This window comes from Glandiceps talaboti, chromosome 2 (genome assembly GCF_964340395.1).
Source record: "Glandiceps talaboti chromosome 2, keGlaTala1.1, whole genome shotgun sequence".
Taxonomy (NCBI): domain Eukaryota; kingdom Metazoa; phylum Hemichordata; class Enteropneusta; family Spengelidae; genus Glandiceps; species Glandiceps talaboti.
This window is the reverse complement of record NC_135550.1, coordinates 32,108,813-32,118,867: the sequence shown is the minus strand read 5'-3', so window position 1 is coordinate 32,118,867 and position 10,055 is coordinate 32,108,813. Positions and strand designations below refer to the sequence as shown.

Sequence of the window (10,055 nt, the reverse complement as noted above, 5' to 3'; positions counted from 1 at the left end):
CAACGATGATCGTGTTAGCAGTTCACTTGATACAGTTATTTATGCGACCACACTAGAAATCGAGATTTAGAAGTTGGTATTAATAAGTTGACCCCTACGGATCACGATAACTTACCTGTATTTAAGTCCTGGGGAGAAACGAAGAATATTTGGAACAGCGTAGACACAAAATGAATGGAAACGTTGACGTGAGACCAATTTACTTGTCTGCCGATAGCGGAAATGGCGTATGAAATCGCGCAACAAATCACGTTCCTGACGAGATGCGCATAACGCTGCGCACAGTGACGTGGCACAGTAATCAGCCACTTCCTACTCGTCGTTGACACGAAGAACAATTTTGATAAAAAAGTGGGATCTTACGAGAATAATTCGAATCGAGGTTAAACCATGGGGTTGTGCAAGTGTCCCAAGAGGAAAGTTACGAATTTGTTTTGTTTTGAACACCGGGTCAACGTATGTGAACACTGTTTAGTCGCTAACCATCCAAAGGTACGTTGTCAGACATGAACATTATGTCAGTAAACTGTGCATGTTCGCACGATGAAGTGTGATTTATTTCGTGTGGCTCTAAGACATCAAATTTCTGTCGATTTACCCCAAAAATAGGACTAGGTAATTTTATTGTGATGTTCTTATTTACACTATAAAACAACCAGTTTATAGAAATCATAAAGTTCAAACAACATCACGAGTTGGAAGGGTGGGAGATTTCATCCAATATTTTGAGAGGTGGATGAAACACGTATGGAGTGTGGAGATGAGTAGTTAGGTACAGTACTGCATCATCATACGGACGAGACGATCTGCACATGTTTCAAATTGAAAGAGGAAAATAACCCAAATAAAGTTTCAATCAAGAATTAATTCTTTGGTTCTCCTTTAATATGAGGGAAAACAGTCCAAATGGATAGTGATGTAACATAACATTAAATACTGCATAATTAATGTTGTTATGGTGAGTTAGTTAGTTAGTGAGATTGTGTGAAATCCTACAGGCTATAACTAATGGCATTTGGTGCTTTCAATATATTCACCTGTTTCAATTCAAATAATGACAAGCTTTTATCATTGTTTCTGTGTAAAGTTGGTTATCTTGAATTCATTATGTTGCCTATTGTCATACTCAACTGAGATGGGTCAGAAGTGTTGATTGATGAACAACACTGTCCATGTTGACAATGGATAAAATGCCAGTATTCAGTCTATTATCCAAACCTCAGCTATGTTTAACAATAAATAAGGGTCTGAATCACATTTATGTATACTAGTGTTGAATTGTATATTTTCTACCATGAATCCATGTTTTTTTGTTTGTGTGTGTGTGTGTTTGTTTATTTATTTATTTATTTACCATACCATCCAACAGGCACTCTGAAATTACATCAAATATACCTTGACATCCCTAGCATACATAGATTTAATTTACATGTATGTATGACTGAATGAAAGGTGACATATAAATCCTATGTAATGTACAAACTATGGGGTTTCTCAAACTGTGATTAAAGTCACCATAGTTTCTAGTGACATTGAACATATTAGTAATATTGCTTTGTATTTTTGTCTATCACTTTCAGTGTATAGTTCAATCTTATCTACATTGGTTACAAGACAGTGACTATGATGCTTCGTGTACATTATGTAGTGAAAGTCTTGCAGATGGAGAAGTTGTTAGACTCATATGTTATGGTAAGTACTTTGAAATGTGTAGTAAGAAAATCAATGGTACAGTGTGAAGTCAGTACAGAAAATGTACTAACCCAAAGACTTGTCTTGGTGTTAATATCTCAAAGAGCTCCTTACACCAAGTAGAGAGCTACTAGAGATATAAGATCAAGTGTCTGGCCTTAAAATGGTACATATGATCGTACAGTAGAAATATAAAGCCAAAATCCAATGATATTTGTATTCTTCAAGATGTATATGTGTAAGTATACAATAGAATAAGATATGTTTGTTCTCACACTACAATAAGGTAGAGCCAATGTACTAGTTAGGTGAAATCACTGTCTTGTTTTGTTTACTTGTATAATCACAGACCCTACACGACAAGTAGGGTCTAATGGTATAATATTGTCTAAAAGCTTTGACAATGTACTATAGTATATTGTATATAACAGTTGCTAAGCTATTGTTGATGTATTTCACCTATTAGTATCATAATGCTAATCATGATGTTGTGTGTATTTGTCATAATTACTGTGTAGTCTGATGGTGAATCACACCTCACAGAACACATATTTCTCTACATCTGCTCAGCAGAAAAATGTGTGCACTTGGATCAAAATGTTGAATTTAGTTTTTCATAAATTGCTGTTGTCATTGAAAAATTAAAACTATATACAGTATACTAGTATATATATTCAGTGTGTCAGAAATTCTCGCTATCTGCAATACAATTCTATTCATCGCTAAGGAGTCAAATGGAACGTAGTCTCGCGACTGCGCTTGCATTTGTCGACACCTACACTTCTGGTCGCCTATGTCAATACACGTGAATGTTTCTTCCAAACAGTTTAATTTGTAACAAATAAGATAAACACATGTTTTAAGCTCATATAATTATGGAGGTGGGAAATTTAAATATGTACAGTATCTTTCCAGAGCAAAATTACAAGAGATGTCTACAACTAAAAATGGGAAAGAAACATTCCTGTGTATTAGCATAGCCGACCGGAAGTGTAGTTGTCGACATTAGAACACGTTGTCGCGCGACTTCATTCCATTGACTCCACAGTGATGTGTAGAATTGTATTGCAGGTAGCGAGAATTGGTGGCCACTTTATTAGTTGAGACTAATCTATTAGCAATCTCTGATATCTTGCATGTATGGACCTAATAATTGTATTATGAAATATTACAATATGAAAATGTGTATTATGAAATATTACAATTGTCTCCATGTTTAACATGTGCATTTCATGATCATTACTCATATATACAATGTAACATACTGTCATACATAGTGTTTTTCTTACTGCTTTAGACAGTAAAGGATATTAGTTGTCTTCATACAATAAACTAAATCAACAAGTAGTGATAGAGTGGGATGTTGTACCATAAATTTATCCAAATTTGGACATCGATAGTTCTGAATAAACTTGTAATACTTTTTATTGTATCAAGGAAGTACGACTAATGAAATATGTCATTCCCTTTTCAGATATTTTTCACTGGAAATGTTTAGACAAATACAGTAGGGAACTTCCTGCAAATACAGCTCCTGCAGGATATACCTGCCCCTCCTGTAAAAATGGTATATTCCCTCCAAATAATTTAGTGTCACCTGTAGCAGATCAACTGAAGCAGCTTCTTTCCCAAGTTAACTGGGCTAGAGCTGGACTTGGTCTACCATTGGTAAGTATATATCATGTATCTAGACAGTTGTAATGAATACAAAACATTTACAACCAACTTTCTATCTACATTTAAAACCTGTATTGTTATGCATGTACCTTTGTACACATCTACACCATCTCACTACAGACTCTCTATCGTGTTAAGTTATGTTATGTATATGTTTGACTAAAGAGTCATTTAAAATGCATTGATGTCTTACTCAGTGGATCATTTAGAATGCATTAATGTCTAACTCAGTGGATCATATAGAGTGCATTTATGTCTAACTCAGTGGATCATATAGAGTACATTTATGTCTAACTCAGGGATCATATAGAGTGCGTTGATGTCTAACTCGGGATCATATAGAGTGCATTTATGTCTAACTCAGTGGATCATATAGAGTACATTTATGTCTAACTCAGTGGATCATATAGAGTGCGTTGATGTCTAACTCAGTGGATCATATAGAGTACATTTATGTCTAACTCAGGGATCATATAGAGTGCGTTGATGTCTAACTCGGGATCATATAGAGTGCATTTATGTCTAACTCAGTGGATCATATAGAGTACATTTATGTCTAACTCAGGGATCATATAGAGTGCGTTGATGTCTAACTCAGTGGATCATATAGAGTACATTTATGTCTAACTCAGTGGATCATATAGAGTGCATTTATGTCTAACTCAGTGGATCATATAGAGTGCATTTATGTCTAACTCAGTGGATCATTTAGAATGCATTTATGTCTAACTCAGTGGATCATATAGAGTGCATTTATGTCTAACTCAGTGGATCATATAGAATGAATTTATGTTTTTAGAATGAATTTATGTTTGACTAAAAGTATCATCTCAAAACGTTGACATATTTGTTTGATATCTGTATACAGATAGAAGAGCCTGATATACATCAAAGGAATGACTTAATATCTAGAGAGGAACCAATACAAGTTTCAACTGATAAATCAAGACATGATAGTAGAACGACAATGCAAAGTAGTATGCCAGATGTACAAACCTCATCACAGAAATATACTAGTAGTAGTAGTAGTAATACAAGTGGTGCTCCACCACCTACACAGACATACAGCTCAGCGTCAGTTAGTATATCAGAAAGTGTACCACAATCTAGACTTGAAAAGAAATCCAGTATGAGTACTAGTCTCCTTGATTCCAGTCGGATGACTCGTAAGTATTACGATACTTTATTTTATAGTGTAGTATGTTTGGTAATATGGCACAACCCCATGGATGCACGAGTGCAGGTGTGGTGTACTTGGGGTATTTGCACAAATGATTGCAGTGTTGTCTGTTACCATACTTTCACAAGTGAAAGTGCAACAGAAAACACATCTAGCATGATTGCAGTGTTGTCTGTTACCATACTTCACAAGTGAAAGTGCAGCAGAAAACACATCTAGCATGAGTGCGAATCCCCTTGAGTACTTACACTGGAACTTATATGCAATATGGTTCTGTTATTATTACATATGTTTATTGGAAACAGCAGATTTCCACAAAAATTGTACTTTGTGGTCGCATGCTTTTGTGTTCAATGAACGATCATGCCCTCATTTGCACAATTTGCATGCAGTATTGTTTTCGGTATTGCACTGTAGTGCAAATACCACTAGTTTGCACATGCACTGGTGCAAGTAATCTCTTATGCATATGTAACAATGAAATACTTTCGAGTTTGGTAACATTTACAATGTCATTTATATAAATGAAAATTTCAGTCCCATGTATAAAGTTAAAACTCAGATATGACATACCTGTACATATACTACAACAGGTTACCAGCCAGTTAGACCATCCCATAGATCGGTTTTGTCAAGTGATGAATTATTCACCACACATTAATTCACTACTGTCAATAAATATCAAATCTGATAATGATTTGATAATGTATCATAGTTATCCAGTCTAAGCTACACAATGACAACTACACAGTTATATAAACCAATGGTAAATAAATATTCAAAAAATGTCAATGTAACAATCTCATATTAATTGATAATAGGGTCTCTATCATACAGAATTGAGAATTTATTGAGGAAAATTCATGAATTGTAATGTTTCACATATTTGTTTGCCAGTTGTTGATTTTATAAAGTATGTTGACATTTAGTCATAAGATTGTAAACGTTTGTTGTACCACTTAATATTCTTCAGCCTCTGTGTCATCACCTCGTAAGATATATGATGCAACCAAAGATGATAAAGTGCTTGATATGTCACATGACCATGATGCTGATAAGTACAAGAGAAGAAGTGCCATAGATTGGTTGTCAAGATGGTTCAAGTAAGTCTCAAATCTCAAATATTTGAAAGTCCACCTCAAGTTTTGATCTCCTCAAAATAAAATTTACATGATCGACACCATTAAAACTATGGTGGTTTTGTACACAAAACTGATGAACACATGAAGATCTGGTGGATATTTGTACAAGCTACAGTGTTATACTAGAGATATTGATAGAGACTTATACATGTTAGAAAATTGTGCACTTATTGAATTATCCTAAACCAAATATATTTTGTTATCGTCAAATCTTCAAAATCTAACACAATGATGTAAGCATATTTCCCTAACTGCAACATACTATGTATGATAGCCACTGATGTATTCAGAGAAATAATATATTTTTTTGTTTCTTACTTTCAATATGTAAAAACTTGAGTTATATGAATTTCATTTGACTCAAGTCTTTACATATTGAAAGTAAGAAACAATTGAATATTTGTAGAATTAGAATGAATTGATTTAGATTGAATCAATATCAAAATTAGTGTGAAAGTTAGTTAAATGCTGAGTTTGAAAACATAAGATACATGCATGTGTTATTTCTTATGACTCGGATCATAAACACAAAAATCTACTATTGTCCATTTCTTTAGTGTAAGTTATGTGCTAATTATTAGCCCCCAACAGGCAAAGCCCAGAGGGGGCTATAGCAAAGACCCATGCCATATGATGTTATGATGTGAATTCAGACATCAATTTACATGTAAACCACAGTACATATAGTGTTTGGGAGCTATGTCTTTGAACGTAGGTGACTTCTTTACACCACAGTACATATAGTGTTTCGAGCTATGTCTTTGGACGTAGGTCACTTGTTTAACTGACAGTACATACAGTGTTTGGGAGCTATGTCTTTGAACGTAGGAGACTTGTTTACACCACAGTACATATAGTGTTTGGGAGCTATGTCTTTGAACGTAGGAGACTTGTTTACACCTCAGGTAAAATCCTGTATGTTATGTTGTTTTTTGCAGATCACGAACCAGAAAATCAAAAAAGGATCCCAACTCCTCCTTCAAGAAGTTTGCAGTTATCTTAGTATTTGGACTTATAGGTTTCTTTACCTTGGTGATTATCATGACAAGGGTTGGCAGATCAGCAGCAAATGATGATCCATTTCTAGACCCTATGGCTAATCCTAATATCCGAGTTGCTAGGGGACTGGCTGGACACACATAATGAAGTCCTCCTATGGATGGCTAATCCTAATATCCGAGTTGCTAGGAGACTGGCTGGACACACATAATGAAGTCCTGCCTTTGGCAGCTGAATACATTACAAAAGGTGCTTTAGTATAGTGATGCCTTGTATTTTAACATGTGGTATCACCTTGGCAACTCATTACATTGGTATACTGCTTCCATTTGTCTGTTTAGGGTTCAGTTATCTGACTTAGGGTAAGTATGAGTTGTCAAGGTTCATTTGGTATATCATTAAACAAATGAAGAGTTATTGTCATCAAAATTTTTTTTTTTAAATTTGCTGTATATATTTCAAATTATTTTAAGTTCCCCCAGATTCTCCTTCTCAGAGCATTGTCAGTAACTATGGTGCCATTACTCTCCCTTTTTCCCGTTGTTTTCCACTGAGTCAGGTTGGCATTTCCACTAGAACAATGTGATGGTAATATAAGCTGATTGATTTATATATGCCAGTATTTCCATTGACTGTCGGTTATTCAAATGTAGGATTTCTAACTAATCCTTTCATGAGCGAATACAAATGTAGCTTACAAGTTGAAATAGAGAATATTTAGCCAATCTGTGTCTACTTTACAAATCAAACATGTAGACAACATTGTAATATGTTTGATAAATTGGTTGCTGTGTGTAAAAACAAAAATTTACTATTTTAAGTTATATGCATTTTTTGTCTTTTTCTGTCGTCACCTAAAGTCCAAGATAAAGTCAGTTTGACATTGGGTGTTGGATAATCCTTTTCACCCCCACCCTATATCTATAATACTGTAACCCAAGATACAGATGACATAATTCTATTAACCCATAATATATATATTTTAGGGATTCAAATTCTAAATACAAGTTTTGCCCATAAATGATGTAAATTGCTATAAAAAAGATTATACTTGTAAATTACAGGCTAACATTTAAACACAAGGATAGCATATATATTAAAATATTTGTGTTGAAAAAAATGAAACTATTTTAAATTGTAAGTTAAGGATCTTTCTGAATGCAATACAGTATCAACTTAAAGCAGTGTTTATTATGCTCCCCTAAAAATGGAAAATTTGTTGGCTTTCCTATATATTATTTTAGCCTTATGATTCCAGCATTTCATTTTAGTTATATTTTGCATTGCTTGTGTATTTTAAGTTCTTTAAGTCAGAGGTGAGTAATGAGAGTTACCTATCAAAGGAAGCTATAGTAAGACCAAAAGTGACCCAATTTCATTTTAGTTATATTTTGCATTGCTTGTGTATTTTAAGTTCTTTAAGTCAGAGGTGAGTAATGAGAGTTACTTATCAAAGGAAGCTATAGTAAGACCAAAAGTGACCCAATTTTACAAAATTAAATTTTATGAACTGTTTATTTCTATATCGTGTATATGAGCCAGTCAAGTGAAGTGTCAAGTGAAATGTAGTTTTCCTAAACCATCATATGAATGGGAATCATGGTAAAATTCCTAGTGAACCAGGGTGAATTTGACACTTGTAACAGCTGTCTCTGATTGTTATATAAGCTCATGAGGTGTAATTCATTCATTGATTGAAATAAAAATCCTCTAAATTTGAATGGCAATGTTAGAGTCCAGTGTTCTAATTCCTCACTTCCAATGAATTGGTTCATTTTGTTCATATTTAATGATTCACCAGTGCTACCAATTCTTTGTTGCCTTCAACTTAAAAATTATTCTTTCAACTCATAGTATTAATTTCAATATTGTTTTTAATATTCATAATCCAGGCATAACATGAATGTAGATGTGATGTTGTCAAGTTAAACAAATGTTTAAAAGCAATTTAATCAACAATGACTATACAAAGTGAGCTCTTCTCTCTTTCTGGATCTCTGAGCTTGTATGACATGCCAACATAGTCCCTGACCTGATTACCCCTCAAGACAGTCCCTGGTCACCCCTCAAGAAAGTCCCTGATGACCCCTCAAGACAGTCCCTGATTACCCCTCAAGACAGTCCCTGTTTACCCCTCAAGACAGTCCCTGGTTACCCCTCAAGGCAGTCCATGATGACTCCTCAAATGAACCTGGAACACTAGTTAGTACTAGAAGTCCCCATATAATACAATTAATAAAGTTGACAAGTATATTGTAAATTGTTCATGATAGCTTGGACAAGCTGAAAGAAAGAAAATTAACTACCATAACCCAAATTGATTGAAACACTGTAGATAAGAAAATTAGCTATGAAAAGATATCATTTAAAATGGTTGGGACAATAAGTCACTACAATTATTCCCCGTTTTGCAAAGAGCTCTGTTAAACTTTCATTTACAGCAGTTTATAGCAGATACCCATACTTGTTGCTAAATTGAAATGTTTTCATCAGTTCCTATCAGCTGGTCAAAGATAGTATGTTTCAACAAGACATTGAATGCATGAATGAAGCTGAAGCAATCATTTTGTGTGCTTGAAAGAGATTATGTACACATTTATAATCACTGATGGTGTTTTTAGGACTCCCTGTTAAGATTTTATTTTGATGTAAATATTTAAGATTGATGTACCCATTGGATAAATAATTAAGAATTGGGAGCTGTGGTATTTATTTGAAATGATAGATGAATTCTGTGTAGTTAAGTTTTAGAACACATGATCTATTCATAGTGACTTGGTAGCTGTAATTCTGTAATTGACTGGTTATAAGATTTCTGAGCATGTGTGCAATGCATTATTTTAGTTGCCAGTAGTCATCTGGCATTAAACATGAAGTAAATATTCATTACCTGAATTTGTAGAAGAAATATGAGAACACAGTGCAAGCAAGGTGTTGTATATTACAACAACTTTTGTTGTGTTTTTCAAAGACCACAGGTTTGTGATTTCAAAATCAAATAGTATTACTTCAAATATTAGGAAAACTTTTGATTGTTTGAATGTTGTCAGCTAAAACATATACATTTGTTGATGGTCTGATATATTATACTCTTTGATTATATCACTACCTGTCTAGATTGATGCAAGTAACTTATCTAAAATTGATTGTATATATGCATAGCTGACATATCTATGGGCATCACAGCCTAGCACAACAAATGAATTATCATAGAATAACCCTGCATGGCATAAATGTACTGTTGTCTATGACCAGAATTACAGTTATAATGTCACTTTGAATATACCAGCACTTGTTATCACCAATGTAACAATAACTGATGTGTACAGAGGTCCTTGTGCAAACATCTTTTAATAAAAGATATT

The 10,055-nt window shown here is 34.0% G+C and overlaps 1 protein-coding gene across 1 annotated transcript; it reads left to right on the top strand.

The window, feature by feature from the left end:
* The first annotated feature begins 301 nt into the window (after positions 1-301).
* On the top strand, positions 302-10,055 carry LOC144448778 (zinc finger protein-like 1 homolog). Its single transcript, XM_078139067.1, has 6 exons — positions 302-492; positions 1,581-1,692; positions 3,167-3,360; positions 4,238-4,535; positions 5,523-5,652; positions 6,630-10,055. The coding sequence occupies exons 1-6, from the start codon at positions 391-393 to the stop codon at positions 6,832-6,834; spliced, it is 1,041 nt and encodes a 346-aa protein (XP_077995193.1). The 5' UTR covers positions 302-390; the 3' UTR covers positions 6,835-10,055.